Genomic DNA, 25,545 nt, shown 5'->3' on the forward strand with positions numbered 1-25,545 from the left:
TTTCTTAAATAAGGTTTTCTTTCTTGACATCCTGTTACAATCCTTGTAGGGACTGTTGACTTCTAAAAAAACTTGAATTCCCAGCAACTGATTTGAAGGAACTGTACAACAAGATTCCAGATTGAGACTTTTACTGTAATAAGCAAACTAGAAGCAATACAACTGAACATTACTTAATAAGCAACTAATACTCTAAACCTTTATTAATATCTTAACGTGACCAATAAAGCTGTCCCCCCACCTCCATTGCATATATGCATGCTTTCCACAGAATTGCAGTCCTCTCAGAGAAAAGTCCAAGTTACTCTCAGCTTCTAATGGGTTCACTTTTCCCTATTTCACTGGGTTGTAGCATCCAACGTCTGTGAGAAACCAATTCTTTCAGTCTTCCAAGACATCCAAAATTGACCTCTAGCAGCAGAGCACAGGTCAGTGATTAAAATACCGGAAGAGATGTTTTCAAATTGGTCACCCGAATGTCTGATAACAGCCCACAATTCTAAAATCAATGTTTTGCGCTCTTTGCCACTATGTCTGGCTTCCACCATCTTACCAGTTTCCTAAGATATCACAGTCAAATGGTTCCTTCCCTTGGTCTTGACTGGACAAATCTCTTAGAGTCCTTAAATCCTTGTTGGCTCATTGGCTAGAGGACCAGCTGCCATCAGCATACTGCCTGGTCGCTAACACAGAACAGTCTTTTCCTAGTGGCTTGCAGCCACTATTGTCTCCCTCTATCCCAGATTCCCCCCACTGTTTCTATTCCTGTTCAAATTATGTTTGTCTTTTATTTTCTCTTCCAGTGACAATACTTGGCAAGTCTCTGAGGCAGAAGAACCACAATGACAAGAACATTTACTTCTACCTTTGTTTTCATGTGTTAAACCTGGCATATGCATTTCAATAATATTTGACCTGGGTACTCTGCCCCCATGCTAACCAAGTTGCATTGGCTTATGGGAGTGGCACAATAGCACAGTGGTTCGCACTGCTGCTTCACAGCTCCAGGGATCTGGGTTCAATTCCTGGCTCGGGTCACTGTCTGTGTGGAGTTTGCACATTCTCCTCATGTCTGCGTGGGTTTCTTCCGGGTGCTCCGGTTTCCTCCCACAGTCCAAAGATGTGCGGGTTAGGGTGATTGGCCACGCTAAAAAATTGCCCCTTAGTGTCCTGAGATGCTTAGGTTAGAGGGATTAGCGGGTAAAATATGTAGGGATATGGGGATAGGGTCTGGGTGGGATTAGTCGTCGGTGCAGACTCGATGAGCGAGTGAGCGAGGACCTGGCAGATGGAGTACAACGTTAGCAAGTGTGAGGTTATCCACTTTGGCAGAAATAATAGCAGGAGAGATTACTATTTAAAGGGAGAAAAGCTGCAGCATGCTACAGGGCAGAGGGACCTGGAGGTCCTTGTGCACGAGTCGCAAAAACCCAGTCTGCAGGTGATCAAGAAGGCGAATGGGATGCTGGCCTTTATAGAATATAAAAGCAGGGAGGTCTTGCTGCAACTGTACAGGGCACTGGTGAGGCCACAGCTGGAGTACTGTGTGCAGTTTTGGTCGCTGTACTTGCGCAAGGATATTTTGGCCTTGGAGGGCGTGCAGAGGAGGTTCACTAGGCTGATACCAGAGATGAGGGGGTTAGACTATGAAGAGAGACTAAATAGACTGGGTCTGTACTCGTTGGAGTTTAGAAGGATGAGGGGGGATCTTATAGAGACGTATAAGATAATGAAAGGGATGGCTAGGGTAGAGGTAGAGAGATTCTTACCACTCAGAAAGGACAGGACTAGAGGGCACAGTCTCAAGATAAGGGGGGGGTGGGGGGCAGTTTAGAAGGGAGTTGAGGAGGAACTTCTTCACTCAAAGGGTGGTGAATCTCTGGAATTCTCTGCCTGTTGAAGTGATGGAGGCTACCTCGCTAAATATATTTTAGTCATGGGTAGATAGGTTTTTGACAGACAAGGGAATTAAGGGTTATGGGGAGAAAGCGGGAAAGTGGAACTGATCCACTTCAGATCAGCCATGATCTTATTGAATGGCAGGGCAGGCTCGAAGGGCTAGATGGCCTACTCCTGCTCCTATTTCTTATGTTCTTATGATGGGCCAAAGGGCCTCTTTCTGCACTGTAGGGTTCTATGATTCTATGATTATCACAAGGCAGAACTTGTGGGAGATCACATATCCTTTCATTACATCATTTTCCCTTGAATTTAGAATCAAAACAATTCAAAACGAATTCAAACCAAACCAAGTGAAGAGTGCATTTAGTAAAATACATACCTCCACTTAAGCTGTGTTATCTCAGCAATTACGCAGATCTTCCTTGAGGCCTTTCCCTGCCTATTTGATCCTCTGCAACTACAAAGCTGAAAAAATAAATTCTTTTATTAAGAGCTTCCATTTCATTGTGGAGGCTTCACCCTAATCCGCATCCAACAACCTGCTCTAAAATAAAAGCAAAATACCACAGAAGCTGAAGTTCCGAAATAAAAACAGGGAGTGCTGGAAATTCAGCAGGTCTGGAAGCACCTGTAGAGGGAGAAGCAGAGTTCATGTTTTGAGTCCAACATGATTCTTCAACCTGCTATGAAAGCTCTGCTCACATTTTGACAGTTGTGATAATTTCCATCACAGCAACTGTGATAACGTACAGCATCCCAAATAAAGTAACCCACTCCATTATTAAACAAAATCAATTCACTCCATTTCCCAACATTAACAGATCCTTTAAAAAATTCCGTCTTCACCAAAAATGAATCGGTTCTTCCTCGGCCCATACATCTGTTACCAGGTTTCAGTGAAATCTGTCCATTAGTGTTTGAGATTAAGGGCGGATTTTATGGTCTCGCTCGTCCCGAAACTGCAAAATCCCACCCAAGGTCAATGGACCTTTCCATGGTCAGTAATTAAAATTCTAGAAGAGGTGTTTTTAAATCCCTCACCCAAATGAGATTGTGTCCGATAACAGTCCACAATTCTAGAATCAGTGCTTTATGCACTTTACCACTGTGTCCGGCTTCCATCAACTCACCAGCTCCCTAAGATACCACAGTCAAATGGGGAGGCTGAAAGAGTCTCCGCACCAAAACAACCCTCCCAGAAAAGAACAAAGACTCCCAAACAGTGCTGTTAACTTGTAGTCCACTCCATTACAATGTGGCCTAGCCCCACGCAAACTCCTGAAAAACACAGGCAGAAAACTCCACAAACAACTCCCAAAGCTGTTGAAGGATCACCAATACTTCCAAGATAGAAAGCAATATGACAGGTAGAAGCCACAACAAAAGGTACCATATCAGGCACTTGCCACAACTACAAAAGGACACCAAGTTATGAATTAAAGACCCCAAAAGAGAGAGGGCACTGAAAAACAATGACCAACCTCAGTCATACCTGGTTGGCTCCCCAGACGTATGGTCAGGAGAAACAGGAGGAGCCTCCTCCTCCTTTGAAGAGTCCCTCCCACTGTATGGTGGAAAGAAAGTGAAGAAGACACCCAGTTGCCAGAACAACCTCCAGTTGAACAAAGCTTAATTGCAGTGATAACGTTCCTCCGATAGTCGTAAGAACAAGATATGGAAGATAAGGCCTTCAGACTATCTGAATCTATGAACTCAGAGATTTGTAAATACATTGGTAAGGATTTATGGGGAGGTATAGATTAAGATTAATTTTTTTTTAAACTTTATTCCAATCCAATCAAGTCAAATTAAACCCAATTCAGAGTCCCAACAAGTTGGGACATTCCCGATCCAAGCTGACAAGACAGGGCTCTCACCTCCAGTCTTGCGCTTGATCTACATGATCCAAGCTGACTGGAGTAGGTGTAGCTCCACCTCCAGGGCTTGATCTTATTTGCATCTTAGCCAAATGGCTGAGATGCCGCTTTAAAAAATTGCTTCAAAAGAAGCTGAGATGTAACCTAATGACTTCAACCAAGTGCAGCATGTCGATACTACACTTGATCTTAGCCAAAAGGCCGAGAAGCGATGGATTAATTAATTAAGATCCTGGTTCAAGAATGGCCTCAACCGGGATCTTGTGCTCATGTCACACTATCTGTAACCCCCACAAACTGCCTGGACTTGCAAAATCTCACTAACTTTCCTGTCTGGAAACAATACACATCTCTTTAGCCTGTGCTTAAAACTCTTTCCACTGACATTGTCTGTACCTTTAAGAATTGATTAGCTGTAAAGACTCACATTCCAATCATTATGCATGCAAATTGAGTTTGTGTGTTTGTGTCCTTTTTATGATCGGAACTCCCAGCCACCTTGGCAAGGGACAGGTTGTCCTGAAAGCTTGCAGCTTTTGCTACAAATAAACCTGTCCGGACTTTAAACTGGTGTTGTGGGATTTCGTCTTGTAAAAATGTCAGACTAGCTGGGGCAAGTTTCTGTCACATACGTTCATTCATATTTATAATAAAACCCTTCAAACAAGTACAGTCTAATTTCTCAGTCGATGCACCCTCCCAGCCGCAGTGGGCGCTGTATGAGAATGAATTTTCCTGACTGCGCCTCTTCCTTTCTGGGGGCGGGGAATTAACGTACGCGCATGCACTGAAGCCAATGTCTGAGCAGTGCGCATGCATCCTAGCCGATGTTGGCTGGAGCAGCGCGTTTGCGCCCAGCCGGCGTAGGTATGCGCATGCGTTTGGGCCGGAGCCGCGCGCTGGCTGTTTGTTACTTTGTTCTATTTGATTCAGGATTTCCTGAAATCCACTCTGGTCCCCAGTACCGCAGAGGGAAATGCAGAGACAACTCATTCAACCAGAGCTCTTCTTAGAGATCAGAGGCAGCGCGCAAAGCGGCCACTTGATTATTGGGTAATCCTTTTCATTAATGACTGTACACACTGGCAGGGTACATTTAGAAACGTGTTTCTGAATTGGCAATTCACTGATGGATACATTGAAGCCACAGTAAAGCAGCTTCTATATACACTTTGACAAGTTGACAAGTAGTGTTTACTTACATGGGGTGTCAACATGGGAATAATTTATACCATGTATTCCGGTGGAGCAGCAAAGATTTTTTAAAAAAGTAATTGCTTTTCAGTTGTATATTCTTATTGGGAGAAAACCAAACCAGATGCACATGGACAATTTAACATCCCTTTAGGACTAGAGACAGATGTGTTAGCTGAGATTTCTGCTCATGTATAGAATGGGGCTTGAACCTATTGACAATGTTTAACAGTGAAATATGTTAACTTTTCAATAACTCAGTAAGTAAATCGCTGCCTGCTGGTCTGGGTAGATGCAATAGATCTCACTACTATTAGAAGGATGGTGAATTCTGCCAGCGTCCTGGCTAATGTTTGTACCTCGATTAAGATCACAAACATATGAATTGATTATTTATGTCACAATTGGCAATTACTTTTGATCACAAAACAACAAAAATTACACTTTAGAAAAAAATGACATTTTAGAAGAAATAGTGATACACACAGCTCCTGTTGCAGGTGGTGAAATGTTGACGAAAAAGTGCTTTCCATGTGTGGTAAACTGGGTATTTATCTTTCCTTCATCATTCTCAAACTCTCCACTGCCCTGGAGCTTCAGTTTCCTCCAGTTAACACTGGGAAGATTAAAGCCACCAACTTCCACCCTCATCATTAACTGATTCTACTCCTTCTTGTTCACTGTCTCAGGCTGAGCGAGGCTGAATGTAACTGCAGTGTTCTATTTGATCCTGAGCTGAGCTTCCAACCCTCTCCTTCTCCTCCTACTCCTTCTCCTTTCCACGGCGCACTGTACACAGTATTCAAGTTTGGCCTTACCAATGTCTTGTACAACTTCAACAAGATGTCCCAACTCCTGTATTCAGTGTTCTGACCAATGAAGCCAAGCTTGCTAAATGTCTTCTTCACCAGTCTGTTCACCAGTGACTCCACTTTCAAGGAGCTATGAATCTGTATCCTTAGATCTCTTTGTTCTATAACTCTCCCAACACCCCACCATTAACTGAGTGGGTCCTGCCTTGGTTTGATCTACAAAAATGCATCACCTTGCATTTATCTAAGCTCAGATCTTCAGGTCGTCATTGGTCTCTGGTGTAGTCCCGGAGGATTGGAGGATAGCGAATGTTGTCCCATTGTTTAAGAAGGGGAACAGAGACTTTGCCGGGAATTATAGACCGGTGAGTCTTACTTCTGTTGTGGGCAAGGTTTTAGAAAAAATTATTAGGGATAGGATTTATAGTTATTTGGAGTGTAATGAATTGATTAGAAATAGTCAGCATGGTTTTGTAGCAGGTAGGTCGTGCCTTACTAACCTTATTGAGTTTTTTGAGAAGGTGACCAAAGAGGTGGATGGGGGTAAGGCAGTTGACGTGGTATACATGGATTTTAGTAAGGCGTTCGATAAGGTTCACCATGGTAGGCTTCTGCAGAAAATGCAGATGTATGGGATTGTGGGTAATCTAGGAAGTTGGATCAGGAATTGGCTATCAGATAGGAGACAGAGGGTGGTGGTGGATGGTAAATATTCATCATGGAGTGCAGTTACGAGTGGTGTGCCTCAGGGATCTGTTTTGGGGCCACTGTTGTTTGTAATTTTTATTAATGATCTGGATGAGGGTATAGTTGGGTGGATTAGTAAATTTGCTGATGACACCAAAGTTGGAGGTGTGGTAGATTGTGAGGAAGGGTGTCATAGTCTGCAGGGAGACTTAGATAGGTTGCAGAGCTGGGCCGAGAGGTGGCGGATGGAATTTAATGCGGAGAAGTGTGAGGTAATTCACTTTGGTAGGAGCAACAGATGTGTCGAGTATAGGGCTAACGGGAGGACTTTGAATAGTGTGGATGAACAGAGGGATCTAGGTGTGTGTGTACATAGATCCCTGAAAGTTGGGAATCAAGTAGATAAGGTTGTCAAGAAGGCGTACGGTGTCTTGGCGTTTATTGGTAGGGGGATTGAATTTAGGAGTCGCAGTGTAATGTTGCAACTGTACACTACTCTAGTGCGGCCGCACTTGGAGTACTGTGTGCAGTTCTGGTCCCCGCATTACAAGAAGGATGTGGAGGCGTTGGAGAGGGTGCAGAGGAGGTTTACTAGGATGTTGCCTGGTATGGTGGGGAGGTCCTATGAGGAGAGACTGAGGGATCTAGGGTTGTTTTCGTTGGAAAGAAGGCGGCTAAGAGGGGATCTTATTGAAACATATAAGATGATTAGAGGTTTAGATAGGGTGGATAGTGATAGCCTTTTTCCTCGGATGGAGAAAGCTAGCACGAGGGGGCATGGCTTTAAATTAAGGGGGGGTAGCTACAGGACGGATGTCAGGGGTAGGTTCTTTACCCAGCGGGTGGTGAGGGATTGGAATGCCCTGCCTGCTGCAGTTGTAAATGCGTCTAGTTTGGGGGCGTTTAAGAGATCTCTGGATAGGTTTATGGACGAAAAGGGATTGGTATAGGCTAGTGGGTCATTGTTTTTGTAACTGGTCGGCGCAACATCGTGGGCCGAAGGGCCTGTTCTGCGCTGTAATGTTCTATGTTCTATGTTCTATGTTCTAAACTAAGATCCATCTGCCATTTATCAGCCTGCTGGCCCAATTGATCAAGATTCTGTTGCAATCTGAGATAACCTTCTTCACTATCCACTATGCCACCAATCTTGGCGTCAGCTGCAAACTTATTAACCATGCCTCCTAAATTCACATCCCAATTATTAATATAAATGACAAATAACAGTGGACCGAGGCACACTGCTGATCACAGGTCTCCAGTTTGAAAAACAACACCCTCCAACCACCCTTTGTCTTCTGTCATCCAGCCAATCTTGTACCCAGTTGGCTACCTCACCCCGAATACCATGAAATTTAACCTCATGCAACAACCTCTACTACAGATCTGCAGTTTGCATCCCATTCTGCATCAAACCTTATCTACCCATCATTCTCTGTCCTTGATGACTTACGTTTGTTCTCAGCACTTCATGTTTACAACCCCAATTCTTGTGTCCAAAGCCCTCCATGACCTCGCCCATCTCATTCTCTCTGACTTCCAGCCATAATACACAACTGAACTGTCCGTTCATCTGACTTTAGCCTCTTGTGTATCTATCTTCATCACTCTTCCATAAGTGTTGTATATTGAGTCACCTGGGTCCTTGCATTCACTCCTTGAGCTCACCACCATCTTCTCTTCCCTTAAGACTCTTCACCATGTAACCAAGGTTCTAATTCACCTTTGGCTAAGGCTTTGTTTTTTGATTATTTCTCCATGAAGTGCCTTGGGAATGTTTTTCCTTGACAAAGGTGCTATGTAGATAGTGTTTGTAATTTGACCCTTATCCTTCTGTGATTATAGGTACTTTACTGGAGAATAAAATAAGCATGCCATATTTAGCTAGGCATTCATTGCAATTAGTCTAATTTGTGATTGTTTCTTCTAATGTGTTCCTTTTGGTTTTGACTTTTGCCATGGCTGGGCTCAAGATAATTCATATAAATTAAAATATGGCACTGTGGTCGTTAGTTTTTATTAGCTGATTCATAATGAAGTTTCATCTCTGACAGTGAATAATAGGATTTAGAGAAACTGCTAATGAATATCTAGTCACCGCTAACCAAGGATTTATTATGCTGTCTGACTGTTAATTGAATCTGTATAATGATGTTGAATCTTGGCACTGTTATCACCTGATATTAAGTGATATTCACAAAACCCTTCACGTAAAGATAAGGATAATGTGTTTGGAGGTTTGGGCGTCTTTTGACATTGGACGCTGTATCTGTCGGTTATAATGCACTGACTTATTTCACTGCTGTTTTGAGAATGGGTCAACAAAATAATGCATTGTATTCTTCTTTGAGCAGAAACATCCCAGAGAATTACTCAGAATTGCAAGTTACTCTTGGCCTATCATCGGTACATCTTCAGACTACGGGGCAATGTGTGAACTTAGATTTGCCAGTAGGGGTCAGAATTGTTCCATCCTCCTGCCGCAGTCTCCAGTATGTTAAGGGAGATGGATTCCACATGAGACTGCAAGTTCAGACTGATGGAACTGCAGGTGACCAGCTTTTATGTTTTTGGCTAAATTAAATTATGGTGAAAATTATTGGACAAAGTTTTCTGTGATTTAAAAACCCCACAACATTTTTATTTATTCATTAGTTCAGTTGAAAAGTTAAAAGTTAAAAAGCTAAAGTTTATTCACATAAGAACATAAGAAATAGGAGCAGGAGTAGGCCATCTAGCCCTTCGAGCCTGCCCCGCCATTCAATAAGATCATGGCTGATCTGTCGCTGCTCAGTTCCACTTTCCTGCCCTCTCCCCATAACCCTTAATCCCCTCTCTTATCAAAAACCCATCAACCCGCGTCTTAAAAATATTGAGCGAGGCAGCCTCCACCACTTCAACGGGCAGAGAATTCCAGAGATTCACCACCCTTTGAGTGAAGAAGTTCCTCCTCAACTCCGTTCTAAACCGCGCCCCCCCTTTATCTTGAGGCTGTGCCCCCTAGTCGTACTGTCTTTTTTGAGCGGGAAGAGTCTCTCCACCTCTATCCTATCCATCCCATTCATCATCTTATACGTCTCAATGAGATCTCCCCTCATTCTTCTAAACTCTAACGAGTACAAGCCCAGTTTATTCAGCCTCTCCTCATAGCTCAACCCCCTCAACTCCGGTATCAGCCTAGTAAACCTCCTCTGCACTCCCTCCAAGGCCAAAATATCTTTGCGCAGGTGCGGCGCCCAAAACTGCACACAGTACTCCAGCTGCGGCCTCACCAATGCCCTATAAGTAACACAATAACACTGCAATGAAGTTACTGTGAAATTCTCCTAGTCGTCACAATCTGATGCCTGTTCGGGTCAATAGATAATTTTTGGTTACAATTCGTAGTTAACTGTAGGCTTCTGACTGGATCTTAGAAATAACCCATTCCTGACCTGGGCCATTCTTTGTTAATATAATGGTTCACGCACGTTGAGCATTCAAATGTTAAGTGAAGATTATTGTAGCAACGCTGTTCATGGCTGTTTGGTGTTTTTTTAGCTACAGAGCATATTTAAAATATAACCAAAAGCGAAAATGCTGGAAAATCTCAGCAGGCCTGGCAGCATCTGTAAGGAGAGAAAAGAGCTGATGGTTCTGAGGCCAGATGACCCTTTGTCAAAGCAAATATTTCAAATATAGTTTTAAGTAAAGCTTGAACATATTTTGATCTGGTTAACTTGTTAGAGTTTAGAAGGATGAGGGGAGATCTCATTGAGACGTATAAGATGATGAAAGGGATGGATAGGGTAGAGGTGGAGAGACTCTTCCCGCTCAGAAAGGACAGCAGGACTAGAGGGCACAGCCTCAAGATAGGGGGGGGGGGGGGCAGCTTAGAATGGAGTTGAGGAGGAACTTCTTCACTCAAAGGGTGGTGAATCTCTGAAATTCTCTGCCCGTTGAAGTGGTTGAGGCTTCCTTGCTAAATTTATTTAAGACGCGTGTAGATAGGTTTTTGGTAGGCAAGGGGATTAAGGGTTATGGAGAGAAAGCGGGAAAGTGGAACTGAGCCACTTCAGATCAGCCATGATCTTGTTGAATGGCGGGGCAGGCTCGAAGGGCTAGATGGCCTACTCCTGCTCCTGTTTCTTATGTTTTTATGTTCTTATTTAATTGATGCGACCAGGTCAACCATTAACGTGGCAAAAGCATGCCAAATTAGGAAGAGCTTATGCCCACTGTGTAAGCTCATTCAGAGATTCCATAGTTTGATTTACCACGATTGATTGTTGTGGTTAAATGCAATATGTGATCAGGTTTGAACCTCTGCTGATGGTCAGTAATGGTAATGTTATTGTTGGGCTCTCTATCCTTGGGCAAAGAGCAGGAAAAATCAGAGTAATTTTCTACTCCTGATTTCATGCCAGTAACGCCTTCAGAAAGTTTGTAAGCACGCATGTAATGCACAGGATTAATTTAACTTGTATGGGATACTGCCCAGGGACTGAATATTCACCAAATGCCCACTGCCCAACTGCTTCCCGTGGAGGAAGGGCAACATTGAAGGTCAGAAAAACCTGCCATCTACTGTGCATGGGGCACAGTGGTTAGCATTGCTGCCTCACAGCTCCAAGGATCTGGTTTCCTTTCCTGGCTTGGGTCACTGTCTGTGTGGAGTTTGCACGTTCTCCCTGTGTCTGCATGGGTTTCTCGGGTACTCTGGTTTCCTCCCACGGTCCAAAGATGTGTGGTTAGGTAGATTGGTTATGCTAAATTGCCTGTTAGTGTTAGGGGGACTAGCTAGAGTAAATGCATGGGGTTATGGGGATATGGCCTGGGTGGGATTTGTGGTTGGTGCAGACTCGATGGCCTTCTTCTGCACTGTAGGGATTCTGTGATTCTATGTCAGACATAATGCAACTGAGGGTGCTGTAGGATAAAGTTAACTTGAGGAAAAATTTATGCTCAAGTCTAAATTTTAATATCTTAAATTTTAATATCTTAAATAATTTCCCACTTATAATTGTTAAATTGTATAGAATTCTAATCCTCAAACTGACTTAGTTTTTGGAAGTTAGGGTTTCATAAGCAGCGCTATCCCTCAACAAGCAATTGTGAATGAGGAAGGTGTCATGGTCTGTCAGTATATTACTCACCGTAACTTCACATTTCTCTGCTTGTTAGTGACTGATGGACAACCTTTCAATCCATGAACAAACTGACAACTGAGCGTGTTGTCATCTGTTGTGAATGATCTAACTAAAGTACTGGAACAAATACTGTTGGATTGGTGATTGGTGGTTGTGAGAGCAGGCCATTTCCATAGATGTAATTGTGGTTTTCTTTTCAATACGTCCTCTCAATTTGTTTCATGTGTGCTTATGATATCTGATGAAGGGGGTTTCTGTCAGTTTCTATGTTGAGCCTTGTTCACTCATGCCTGAGGTGATTTTGGATTGTGTAGTCAATTTATTCGGGGAGTGAAAATATGTACAGTTGGATTGTCAGCCACTAATGCGTTCATTACCCTTTTTTTGGTAAATTCTTTGCTTGAAGCATATTTGTCTGTCAGATGTGAGGTAGGCACTTTGGTGTAACTGTGAAAGTACAGCAATAGAAACAGAGCTTGAGGGGACAGGCCTTGTAGATGTAATGTAACTTTGGTTGACAAGGCACCTCACGTTAATACTAAATGTCACAAATTATTACTGAAAAGCTTCAAAAGAAGAAATATCAATGCATGAAAGGTAAGGATTATTTCCCTGGAAAAGAAAAGAAGTACTGTTATAATGAAAATTTGCTAGATGTATTGGGTATGATACATGTAGTATAATATGTAAATTTGGGCTGTTAATGCTGTGAGTGTGTTTGACTGAAAAAATTGTGCTTTTTTAAGTGGCATGGTGTTAATACCTTTAAGTAGGAAGGTTATCAGGGGGTATATTAAACCTTTGACTGAACTTACATTTAAAATACTGAGAAAGTTGAATTTGCACACGTTTTCTTCTTGTAATATACGTATCTTATTTTTCTTTTAATGGGGAGATCTAAGTTTGTAGAATTCATCCCACGTATTATCCAATAGCAATTGATATGTCATGTCTTTTTAGAGCTGGTCCCGACTGTGATAGAGACGTTGAAGGCTAAGACACGCTGTGTATTTCAGTGTCAAACCTGTGGACAATCCATACTCCAGAAACAGTAAGGAACTTTATTATTGACTTTTCATTTAGATGACAGTGGGAAAGTATCTGCCAACAAACATAGTATAATTAATACATCATTCAATTTTTTTTTATTAATTTGTGGAACATGGGCAGAGCTGGCTGACCAGCATTTATTGCCCATCCCTAGTTGCCCTTGAGAAAGTGGTGGTGAGCTGTCTTCTTGAAATGCTGTTGTCCATGTGCTGTGGGTTGAGCCTCAATGCCATTTGGGAGGGAATTCCAGGATTTTGACCCAGGGACTGCGAAGGAATGGCGATATATTTCTAAATCAGAGTGGTGAATGGCTTGGAGGGGAACTTGCAGATGGTGATGTTCCCATGTATCTGCTGCCCTTATTCCTCTAGATGGGTGGGTTTGGAAGATGCTGTCTAAAGATCTTTGGTGAATTGCTGCAGTGCATCTTGTAAATAATACACAATGTTGCTACTGAGCATTGGTGATGGAGGGAGTGGATATTTGAGGATGTGGTGCCAATCAAGTGGGCTGCTTTGGTGGCAAGCTGCACCCATCCAGGCAAGTGGGGAGTATTTAATCACAATCCTGACTTGTGCCTTGTAGATCATGGACGTGCTTTGGGGAGTCAGGAAGTGAGTTACTCATTGCAGTATTCCTAGCCTCTGACCTTCTCTTGTAGCCACTGTGTTTATGTGGTGACTCCAGTTGAGTTTCTGGTCAATGGTAACCCCAAATACGTTGACAGTAGGGTTTCAGTGATGGTAACATCATTGAACGTCAAGGGATAGTGGTTAGAGTGTCGCTTATTGGTGATGGTCATTGCCTGGCATTTGTGTGGCTGGAATGTTACTCGCCACTTCTCGGCTCAAGCCTGGATATTGTCCAGATCTTGTTGCATCAGTTTCAGAATTGTATCAGAATCAGAATTGCTTCATTTTCTGAAGAGTCGTGAATGGTGCTGAACACTGTGCGGTGAAATCCTCATTTGGATGAATGGGAGGTCATTAGTGAAGCAGCTGAAAATGGTTGGGCCTAGGCAATATGCTGAGGGACCCCTGCAGAGATGTCCTGGAGCTGAGATGACGGACCCTCCACCAGGTATGGTGCCAGGTATGACTCCAGCCAGCAGAGAGTTTGCCCCGATAGCCATTAATTCCGGTTTTCCTAGGGGTCCTTGATACCACACTCAGTCGAATGCGGCCTTGATGCCAAGTGTTGTCACTTTCACCTCACCTCTGCAATTTAGCTCTTTTGTCCTTCTTTGAACCAAGGCTGTACTGAGGTCAAGAGCTGAGTGACCCTGGTGAAACCCAAACTGGGGTGTCGCTGAGCAGGTTATTGGTTAGCACTGCTGCCTCACAGCATCAGGGACCGCAATTCGATTCCTGCCTTGAGTCACTGTCCGCACGGAGCCTGCACATTCTTCCTATCTCTGTGTGGGTTTCCTCTGGATGCTCCGGTTTTCTCCCACAGTCTGAAAGACATGCTGGTTAGGTGCATTGGCCATGTTGAATTCTCTCTGTGTGCCTGAACAGACACTGGAGTGTGTGGCAACTGAGGGATTTTCACAGTAACTTCATTGCAATGTTAATGTAAGCCTGCTTATGACATTAATAAATAAACTTAGAACTTAAAACTGTTAGTGACCCCTTCCATCACTTTATTGATGATTGAGAGTAGACTGACGGGGCTGTAATTGTATTTGTCCTGCTTTTGTGTCTAGGACATACCTGGGCAATTTTCCTCAAATGCATCAGCCTTATCTTTTGCACTGATGTTCTGGTCTCCTCCATCATTAAGGATGGGGATATTTGTGGAGCCTCCTCCTCCATTAAGTTGTTTACTTGTCCACCACCATTCACGACTGGATGTGGCAAGACTGCAGAGCTTGGATCTGATCTGTTGGTTGTGGGGTTAACTTAGTTCTGTCTATCACATGCTGTTTATGCTGTTTGGCATGCAAGTAGTCCTGTTTGATAGGTTGACACCTCAATTTAAGTTTGCCTGGTATTGCTCCTGATAAGGTCTCCTGCTCTCTCCATTGAGCCAGGCTTGATCCCCTGGCTTGAATATAATGTTTGAGTGGGTGAGAACTCCGGCTTCCGGATCTTGAAGCCCCATTCTCGCAGACGGTGAATGCGGGCTCATAATTACACTGGCACTTCGGGGTAGTTCTGAATGAGTGTTGCATTGCTGAAGGTGCTGTTTTTTAGCAGAAGTCAAACCAAGACCTTGTCTCCTGTCTCAGGTACATGTAAACGATTGTGTAACCCTTTTCAAAGAAGAACAGGGGAGGTCTCCTGGTTTGGTGACCAGTATTTAATCCTCAGTCAACAGCATTGATCAGAATATTTGATCATTTATCTCATTGCTGTTTTTCAGAATTTCCTTTGTGCAAGTTGACGGCTGTGTTTTTCTACTTCACAACAATGATTAGACTCTAAATGTATTTCATTGGCTGCAAAGCACTTTGGGGATCTAGCAGCAGGAATAGGCCATTCAGACTGTCTGTGTTCTACCACCACTCAATAGAAATCATGACTGCCTTAACTCCAGATTCCTCCCTTTGCTTTGTATCAAGTAATGCTTTTGTATAACAAAAAGCTATCAATCTTACATTTAAAATTTATAATTACCCTAGCTATTTATGGAAGAGAGGTCCAAACTTCTATCACCTTTTTCATAGAATCATAGAATCCTACGTTGCAGAAGAAGGCCATTCAGCCCATCGACGGTGCAGAGGGACCTCGGGGTCCTTGTGCATGAGTCGCAAAAACCCAGCCTGCAGGTGCAGCAGGTGGTCAGGAAGGCGAATGGGATGCTGGCCTTCATAGCGAGGGGGATTGAATATAAAAGTAGGGAGGTCTTGCTGCAGCTGTATAGGGCATTGGTGAGGCCGCAGCTGGAGTACTGTGTGCAGTTTTGGGCGCCGCACCTGCGCAAGGATATTTTGGCCTTGGAGGGAGTGCAGAGGAGGTTTACTAGGCTGATACCGGAGTTGAGGGGGTTGAGCTATGAGGAGAGGCTGAATAAACTAGGCTTGTACTCGTTAGAGTTTAGAAGAATGAGGGGAGATCTCATTGAGACGTATAAGATGATGAATGGGATGGATAGGATAGAGGTGGAAAGACTCTTCCCGCTCAAAAAAGACAGTAGGACTAGGGGGCACAGCCTCAAGATAAAGGGGGGGCGGTTCAGAACGGAGTTGAGGAGGAACTTCTTCACTCAAAGGGTGGTGAATCTCTGGAATTCTCTGCCCGTTGAAGTGGTGGAGGCTGCCTCGCTAAATATTTTTAAGAAGCGGGTTGATGGGTTTTTGATAAGAGAGGGGATTAAGGGTTATGGGGAGAGGGCGGGAAAGTGGAACTGAGCCACGACAGATCAGCCATGATCTTATTGAATGGCGGGGCAGGCTCGAAGGGCCAGATGGCCTACTCCTGCTCCTATTTCTTATGTTCTTATGTTCTTATGAGTCTGCGCTGACCACAATCCCTATCCACATAACCCCATACATTTACCCTGCTAGTTGTCCTGACACTAAGGGGCAATTTAGCATGGCTAATCCACTGAATCTGCACATCTTTGGACATCTTTGTGTGAAGAACTTTCTTAACTTCACTTCTGAAAGATCTGGTTCTACGTTTTAGACTATCTCCCTTGGCTCTAGATTCTCCAACTAAAGGAAACAGGTTAAAGAGAGAGAAGTGTTATTTTTGTTGACCCTGAATAACTTGAACTTTAATCAGATTGTCTCTCAATATTCTAAATTTCAGGGTACACAACCTGAGTTTGTGTACTCTTGTCTCATAATTTAACTCTTTGGAGTTCAGGTCTCATCTGTATTACACTTTCTACAAGGTCAGTATATTCTTTCTAAGGTATGGTGCCTAGAACTGCTGACAGTGTGGTCTCACCAGGACTGTTTTATATCTGAAGTATGAATTCTACCCCCTTGCATTCCGGTGGTCTAGATTTTGATTATTTTACAACTCCGTTCATGACAGGAAATCAACGATGTACTTGGGCCCCCAAGTCTCTTTAGACCTCTAATGTTTCTCGCTCTTTCACACCATTTGGAAAGGAGATTATTCAGTCTTTTTGTTTTAGCTTCTGAATGGATGACTTCATATTTGCCTAAATTGAAATCCATTTGCCATAACTGTACCCATTCACTTAATCTATCAGTACCGTTTTGTAATGTTGTCTTTCCCTCTATGCAGCCTACAATACTGCCTATCTTTGTGTCTTTGGCAAATTTGGGTGTGTGACTCCCTCTCCCATCGTCTAAGTCATTCATAAATACGATATATAATTGTGGCCCCAAAATGGAACCTTGCTACGCACCACTGTCACATCCTGTGAATCAGAGTGCCTTCCCATTATCCCTACTCTGCTTCCTGTCACTCAACCAATTTCCAACTAGTTGAACAATTTGATTTCAACTTCAGCTAACAGCCTCTGGTGAAGGAGTTTATCAAATGCCATCTGTATGTTGATCTCAATAATATTCGCAGATATTCCTCAGGTCGCTACTTTGTGAAACATAGTGTGAAAGAATCTTGCGACAGATTACTCAGGTTACTTTAAGAATCTACTGATGATCATGAAACCATTGTCGATCATCAGAAAAACCCATCTGGTTCACTAAAGTCCTTTAGGGAAGGAAATCTGCCATCCTTAACCAGCCTGGGCTATATGTGACTCCAGAGCCACAGCAGTGTGGTTGATTCTCAAGTCCCCTTGGGTAACCAGGGATTGGCAATAAATGCTAGTCAGCCGGCAATGCCCATGTCCTACGAATGAATTAAAAAAAACTTCAGTTATGTGGACCAACTAGAGAAACCGAAGCAGTCCTTCTTGGACGAAAGCAGGTTGAGAGGAGATTTGATAGAAGTTTTCAAAATCATGAGGGAACTGGACAGAATCGATACTGTTCCCATTGGTGGAAGAATCAGGAACCGCAGGGCAGAGATTGAATGTGATTTGCAAAAGAAGCAATGTTGGCTTAAGGAAAACCTGTATACAGCAAGTGGTTAAGGTCTGGAATGCACCGCCTGAGTGCATGGTGGACGTAGATCCAATTATGACTTTCAACAGAGAAGATATGAATCAGGTTATTCAGGCATGGACCTCTCGAGGCTTGAAAGGTGCTACATAAATGACCTCTGTGGTTTGGAGGTCATATAAAGGAACAGCATCCCTCACGCAACATTGGTTCATTTTAGAATTGTTAATGATATTGCAAATTAAAGTGTTCTCTCTTTACTAGTTTCAATAAAAACAAAGTTGCATTTCTGCCATTTCATCAGGGTTGTTGAATCTTTATGTTCTCACTTGAGCCTTGACATTTCTACACGTTGGCAGCCAATGCTGATCTCCTGTTTGGCCACATTGGTATGAAGGCGGAGTGGATATTTTCACCTTCTCACCAATACAGCCACTGTGTCAGACTGAGAGGCTTATTGTGGCCAGTGGCAGTGTCAAGTTGAAGGTTACACTAACCAATTTAAAAGTAGAACTATCATACATTTTCAATAATGCAAGAAAACATTTAACATGCATTTTGTGTCTGTCATTTCTCCATCATGTATCAAGTATGACAGTCACATTCCTTCCAGGCAGAAAGTGCAAAGGAACAAAAACATTCATTTGACACAGGAGTCAAAATCTCTGAAACCTCTGAATAACTGTTAGTGACACTTAAAAGAAAAAAAACACTAAATTCTGAACCTTGTCCACCACTAAATTGGGAATTAGTTGGCCTTTGTAGCGTTAAATGCTGACTAGTCAGCGACAGAACAGTAGATGCTGCATTGCATGATATTCCTACTGTCAGCTTCTCTGATTTATCATGAGCACTGACATGGGCAGTCTGTCTGCAGTGGTACAAATTCTGAGCTACTTATCTTTAATACTGTGGTTAATTTTTTGTGAAATGTACTTTTATTTATTTTTCATTCATTCATTCATGGGAAGTGGCAAGGCCAGCATTTTTTGCCCGTCCGTAATTCCCCACTGAAGATGGTTGTATGTTGCCACCTTGAATTGCTGTAGCCCATGTTTGGGACAAACGCCCACAGTGTAGTTAGGAAGGGAGTTCCAAGATTTTGACTCGGCAACTATAATGGAACAGCGACAGAGTTCCAAGTCAGGATGATGTATGATTTGGAGGATTACTTGCAAATGGTGGTACTCCCATGTATCTGCTGCCTTGTCTACATGGTAGAGATCACTGGCTTGGAGGGTGTTGTTGAGAGAGCTTTGGTGAGTTGCTGCAGTGCATTTTGTAGAGATGATAGGCACTGTGTGTCAGTGGCAGAGGGAGTGGATATTGAAGGAGGTGGATGGGGAATCAATTAAGCGGGCTGCTTTGTCCTGGCTGGTGCTGAGTTTTTTGGGTGTTGTTGGAGCTGCAGTCATCCAGGAAAGTGGGGTGTATTCAAACACACCCCTGACCTGTGACTTGTAGATGGTGGAAAGGATTTGGGGAATCAGGAGGTGACTTACTCACTGCACATTTCCCCCTGTCTGATAGATTCTTGTAGCCACAGTGTTCATATGGCTGGCCCGGTTCAGTTTCTGGTCAATGGTATTCCCCCAGGATCTTGGTAGAGGGAGATTCAGCAAATTTCATGGGGAAATGGTTAGATTATCTCTCGTTGCCTGGCATTTGTGTGGCGCAAATGTTACTTGCCATTTATCAGCCCAAGCCTGAATATTGTCCAAGCCTTGCTGGATACGGATATGGACTGCTTCAGTATGTGAGGAGTGGCAAATGGTGCTGAACATTGTGCAATCAGCTGCGAACATTTCCACTTCTTAAGAACATAAGAAATAGGAGCAGGAGTAGGCCATCTAGCCCTTCGAGCCTGCCCCGCCATTCAATAAGATCATGGCTGATCTGTCGTGGCTCAGTTCCACTTTCCGGCCCTCTCCCCATAACCCTTAATCCCCTCTCTTATCAAAAACCCATCAACCTGCTTCTTGAAAATATTTAGCGAGGCAGCCTCCACCACTTCAACGGGTAGAGAATTCCAGAGATTCACCACCCTTTGAGTGAAGAAGTTCCTCCTCAACTCCGTTCTAAAACTTACCTCATGAACACCAATCTGTGAAAGTCCTTAAGTGACTTGGAACTGAGATGATTGACCTCTAACAACTGCAATGATCTTCCTTTAAGCTGAGTATGACTCCAGCTGGTGGAGAGTTTTTTCCTCCTGATTCCTATTGACTTTAGTTTTCCTTGGTCTCCTTGATGCCACACTTGGTCAAATGCTGTCTTGATGTCAAGGGCAGTCACAATCATGTCTTGAGTTCAGTCTCTTGTTCACGTTTTGACCAGGCGGTAATGAGGTCAGGAATGGAATAAACTTACTGTGAGATAAGTCTTGCATTAATCACTTCGCAATTGAGAATTGTCACGATTGTATTTATTTTTTTGCAGTTGAGGAGCCATGAATGTGGGGCAGCTCCAAGAATCTAATGAAATGCTTATTTACATGTAGGTTGTTTCAGAGGGTTCTACCTTTGCCTCGTGGAAATTGGAGTGACTTGGTAGAACACTGGTGCTGCCATCCTGATCCATTTATCAAGGCATTGCAGCCAAAGTTGGATGACTGTTTATTAGGTGATATGTTCCTGTTGGTGAATGTGGCGAGCGTTGACAAAACTGCTGTGCACGAAGTGAAGATGAGTGAATCAAAGGCCAAACAGAGTGCAGACAACACCGGAATCCATTTGAAGGTAGGAACTTTGTTTACAACAGATGTAAACTGGAAGGATCTTCAGCTTAAATGTGTTGAAGTAGCACAATGGTTAGCACTACTGCCACACAGCGGCAGGGACCTGGGTTCAATTCCCAGCTTGGGTCACTGTCTGTGCTGAGTTTGCACTTTTTCCCTGTGTCTGCTTGAGTTTCCTCCAGGTGCTCTGGTTTCCTACCACAGTCCAAAAGACATGCTGGTTAGATGCATTGGTCATGCTAAATTCTCCCTCAGTGTACCCGAACAGGTGCAGTAGTGGGGCGACTAGGGTATTTTCACAGTAACTTCATTGCAGTGTGAATGTTAGTCTACTTGAGGCATTAATAAATAACAAATAAACTTTAAATAAAACTTTAAAATGCAATATCCATGCATTTTATGAAAACTGGATTAAAATCTGTATTTGCATTTCTGCTTTAATAGGAAAAAAAGGCTTAGATTTAATCGAACATCTTATACAAGAACAGGATGTCCCAGAGCCCATTACAGTCAGTTGTTAAGGGGGCATGGCTGATGGTAAATGCTCTGTTGTTCAATCGCAGAAGGGTAGCTTGAAACAATTACCCTCAACTATGTTCACAATTTATATAGTAAGAGGGCAGGTTTGAAATCCAAAAATGTATCTCCGACTACATGCAGTAATTTTATAACAAAGGAAATGTTTATTAAGAAACAGGAAAAAGTAGTAAATTAAAATAGAAAAGTAGTTAAATTAAATCCCTACAGTGCAGAAGGAAGCCATTTAGCTCATCAAGCCTGTACCAACAACAATCCCATCCAGGTCCTAACCCTGTAACCCCACATATTTATCCTCCAAATCCCCCTCCCCTGACATGAAGGTTCAATTTAGCATGACCAATCCACCTAACCTCTGCATCTTTGGAATGTGTGAGGAAACCAGACCACCCTGAGGAAACCCTCGCAGACAGGGAGAATGTACAAACTTCACTCAAATCCCTGCACTTGCAACTCAACTCAAATAGGACAATGGCTTTACACAGTATCAATATTTCAAACAGTTCCAGCCAATCTCAATTTAACTACCTTCAGAACTAACTTCCCCTTTCCGTTCCAAAAGGTCATTCAAATCTATTCATGATCTGTACTTATTCTTATCAAATTGCCTGAGGTAAGTATCTGTTTGCATTCTTGATGGGCTCAGGAACATATCAAATGTGCAGTTTAAATTCATATAGTCACTCTGTCCTTTGGCTTAACTATCTTACTAACTTAAAATGTGACCAGAACATTTCCAACCAAAAATATTATAATATCTTGGATTTCCCTGATATGTTTTCTTGACACAATGAAGTACTTTTGAAGTGTGGTCTGTGTTAGAATAGACAACATTACAGTGCAGTACAGGCCTTTCGGCCCCTGAAGTTGTGCCGACCTGTGAAACCAATCTAAAGCTCATTTAACCTACACTATTCCAATATCATCCATATGATTATCCAGTGACCATTTAAATGACCTTAATGTTGGCAAGTCCACTACTGTTGCAGGCAGGGCATTCCACGCCCTTACTACTCTCTGAGTAAAGAACCTACTTCTGATATCTGTCCTATATTTATCACCCCTCAATTTAAAGCTATGTCCCCACGTGCTAGCCGTCTCCATCTGAGGAAAAAGGCTCTCACTGTCCACCCTATCTAATCCTCTGATCATCTTATATACCTCTACTAAGTCACCTCTTAACCTTCTTCTCTCTAACGAAAACAGCCTCAAGTCCCTCAGCCCTTCCTCATAAGACCCTCCCACCTTACCAGGCAACATCCTGGTAAATCTCCTCTGCACCCTTTCCAATGCATCCACATCCTTCCTATAATGCGGCGACCAGAACTGTATGCAGTACTCCAAGTGTGGCCGCACCAGAGCTTTGTACAGTTGCAATATGACTTTGTGGCTCCGAAACTCAATCCCTCTACCAATAAAAGCTAACACACCGTACGCTTTCTTAACAACCCTATCAATCTGGGTAGCAAATTTCAGGGATCTATGCACATGGACACCAAGATCTCTCTGCACATTTGTACTGCCAAGTGCTCTGTGTTCCTGATACTCCTTCCAAAGTGAATCACTTCGCACTTTTCTGCATTAAACTCCATTTGCCACCTCTCAGCCCAGCTCTGCAGCTTATCTGTGTCCCTCTGTAACTTGCAACATCCTTCCGCACTGTCCACAACTCCACTGACTTTAGTGTCATCCGTAAATTTACTAACCCATCCTTCTGTGCTCTCTTCCAGGTCATTTATAAAAGCAAACACTTATTTACCTCAGGCAGTGGCCACAAAACAGATCTTTGCAGTACACCACTAGTAACTGAACTCCGGGATGAATATTTCCCATCAACCATCACCCTCTGTCTTCTTACAGATAGTCAATTTCTGATCCAAACCGCTAAATCACCCTTAATCCCATACCTCCATATCTTCTGCAAGAGCTTACCATGGGGAACCTTATCAAACGCTTTACTGAAAACCAATATATAAAACATCAAGTGCTTTACCCTCATCCACCTCTTTGGTCACCTTCTCAAAGAACTCCATAAGGATGGTGAGGCATGACCTACCCTTCAAAAACTGTGTTGACTATCCCTAATCAAATTATTCCTTTTTAGATGATTATAAATCCTATCTCTTATAATCCTTTCCAAAACTTTGCCCACAACAGAAGTAAGGCTCACTAGTGTATAATTACTGGGGTTGTCTCGACTCTCCTTGAACAAGGGGACAACATTTGTTACCCTCCAGTCTTTGGCACTATTCCCATAGACAGTGACGACCTAAAGATTAAAGCCAATGGCTCTGCAATCTCCTCCTTAGCCTCCCAGAGAATCCTGGGATAAATCCCATTTGGCCCAGGGGATTTATCTATTTTCATACTTTCCAGAATTGCTAACACCTCCTCCTTATGAACCTCAATCCCATGTAGTCCAATAGCCTATATCGCAGTATTCTCAACAGCATTGTCTTTTTCCTATGTGAATACTGACGAAAAATATTCATTTAGCACCTCTCCTATCTCTTCGGACTTCACGCGCAACTTCCCATTACTGTCCTTGACTGGCCCTAATCTTACCCTAGTCATTCTTTTATTTCTGACATACCTATTAGAAAGCTTTATGGTTTTTCTTGATCCTATCTGCCAAAGATTTCTCATGTCCCCTCCTTGCTCGTCTTAGCTCTTTCTTTAGGTCCTTCCTGGCTAACTTGTAACTCTCAAGCGCCCTAACTAAGCCTTCATGTCTCATCTCGACATAAGTCTCCTTCTTCCTCTTCACAAACAATTCAACTTCTTCAGTAAACCACGGTTCCCTCGCTTGACCACTTCCTCCCTGCCTGACAGGTACATAGTTATCAAGGACACGCAGTAGCTGTTCCTTGAACAAGCTCCACATTTCAATTGTGTCCATCCCTTGCAGTTTCTTTCCGCATCCAATGCATCCTAAATCTTGCCTAATCGCATCATAACTTCCTTTCTCCCAGCTACAACTCTTGCCCTGCGGTATATACCTATCCCTTTCCATCGCTAATGTAAATGTAACCCAATTGTGGTCACTATCATCAAAGCGTTCACCTATCTCCAGATCTAAGACCTGGCCTGGTTCATTACCCAGTACCAAATCCAATGTATCCTCGCCTCTTATTGGCCTATCTACATGCTGTGTCAGAAAACCCTCCTGCACACATTGGACAAAAACTGGCCCATCGAAAGTACTCGAGCTATAGCTTTTCCAGTCAATATTTGTAAAGTGAAAGTCCCCCATAACAACTACCCTGTTACTTTTGCTCCTATCCAGATTCATCTTTACAGTCCTGTCCTCTACATCTCTGGAATTTTTCAGAGGCCGATAAAAAACTCCCAAATCTCTCCTTTCCTGTTTCTAACCTTGTAATGTTAGAAAGCAGGGCTCAAATCTTTCTTCAGTTTCTTTTTGAATATTTTGGGGGTAGAGAAAAGGAACATTGAGCTAAATCTTACCATAAAAAAGGCAGAATGTTGTATCCGACAAGAAAACCTGTGTGTTTCTCTGTAGAGAAACATACTGGTTTTCTCTCCAGATCTTGCCACACTGCCAACAAAAAAATCAGAGGGCATGTTTCACACCATCATATTGGGATGGGGTTTGGCTTCAACATGCCAGCAAAACCCAAATGCATAGAGATCGGGACACCATCTTTAAAGGATGGCCTGTTCATTACCTGAGTAAACACACACACACACGCACACGTACACACACCCCGATTGAAGTTGGTACTTCTCTACTCCCTCATCATTGCCTCCACGCCCAAGTCTGAATTGGCAACGTCCCTTCCCTTGCTCTCTCAGAAGTTGCAGGTGAGAGCAGACTCTATTTGAAGTCCTCTGACTGACAGGTGATGTCAGTTTCACTTTAAGGATTCCCTTTTGCAGCCTGAATGAGCCACAGGTGCAGCCCAGCCCTTTGGAACTGATTCAGAGCAGTTCAAACAATTCATTGTTGATACAATTGGTTCACGCTCCGCAGCCTCAAGAACTTGCCCTTTTCACCACTGCTGCTCACTCACCCCCATTCTTTGAATACTACATTTTTTTTCTGGTTACCGAGCCTTCCTGGAAAGCTCTGAAGCTTTGAAATGGACCCATTTATTGTCTATTCCTAGTTGGCCTTGAGAAAGTGGTGGTAAGCTGCCTTCCCGTACTGTTGCAGTCCATAAGGTGCAAGTACACCACTGTGCTGTTAGAGAGGGAGTTCCAGGATTTTGACCCAGTGATGTTGAAGAAAAGGCAATGTATTTCCAAGTCAGAATGGTAAGTGGCTTGGAGGGCAGTCTGCAGGTGGTGGTGTTTCCAGGTACCTACTGCCCTTATTCTTCTAGGTTGTAGAGGTTGCAGATTTGGAAGGTACTGTTGAAGGAGCCATGGTGAGTTCCTGCAATTTGGATGGTACACACTGCTGCCGTTGTGTGAGGAGGTGGAGGGAGTGAATGTTGAAGATGGCAGATGAGATCTAGTCAAGCAGGCTGCTTTGTTTCAGATGTCAAGCTTGAGTGTTGAAGCTGCACTCATCCAGGCAAGTGGAGAATATTCCATCACACTCCTTATCTAGGTGGTGGACAGGCTTTGGGGAAACAGGAAATGAGTAACTGTCCACGGGATTCCCAGG

General features: G+C 43.2%; 1 protein-coding gene and 1 non-coding gene across 2 annotated transcripts in view; one reads left to right on the forward strand and one right to left on the reverse strand.

Annotated features, from left to right (window-relative positions):
• Window positions 1–3,800: 3,800 nt before the first annotated feature.
• On the reverse strand, window positions 3,801–3,992 carry LOC145345765 (U2 spliceosomal RNA). Its single transcript, XR_013887153.1, has one exon. It is a non-coding gene; the product is annotated as a U2 spliceosomal RNA (small nuclear RNA).
• A 655-nt stretch (window positions 3,993–4,647) lies between these two features.
• ube3d (ubiquitin protein ligase E3D) overlaps window positions 4,648–25,545 on the forward strand; it is a 150,278-nt gene continuing 129,380 nt past the window's right edge. The window contains exons 1-4 of the mRNA XM_080193371.1: window positions 4,648–4,832; window positions 8,827–9,023; window positions 12,562–12,652; window positions 20,139–20,376. Of these exons, the coding sequence (XP_080049497.1) occupies window positions 4,756–4,832; window positions 8,827–9,023; window positions 12,562–12,652; window positions 20,139–20,376 (603 nt within the window). The 5' untranslated portion in view covers window positions 4,648–4,755. The remainder of the gene's footprint in view (window positions 4,833–8,826; window positions 9,024–12,561; window positions 12,653–20,138; window positions 20,377–25,545) is intronic.

This window comes from Carcharhinus amblyrhynchos, chromosome 7, assembly GCF_965287045.1.
Source record: "Carcharhinus amblyrhynchos chromosome 7, sCarAmb.v2.hapA, whole genome shotgun sequence".
Lineage (NCBI taxonomy): Eukaryota > Metazoa > Chordata > Chondrichthyes > Carcharhiniformes > Carcharhinidae > Carcharhinus > Carcharhinus amblyrhynchos.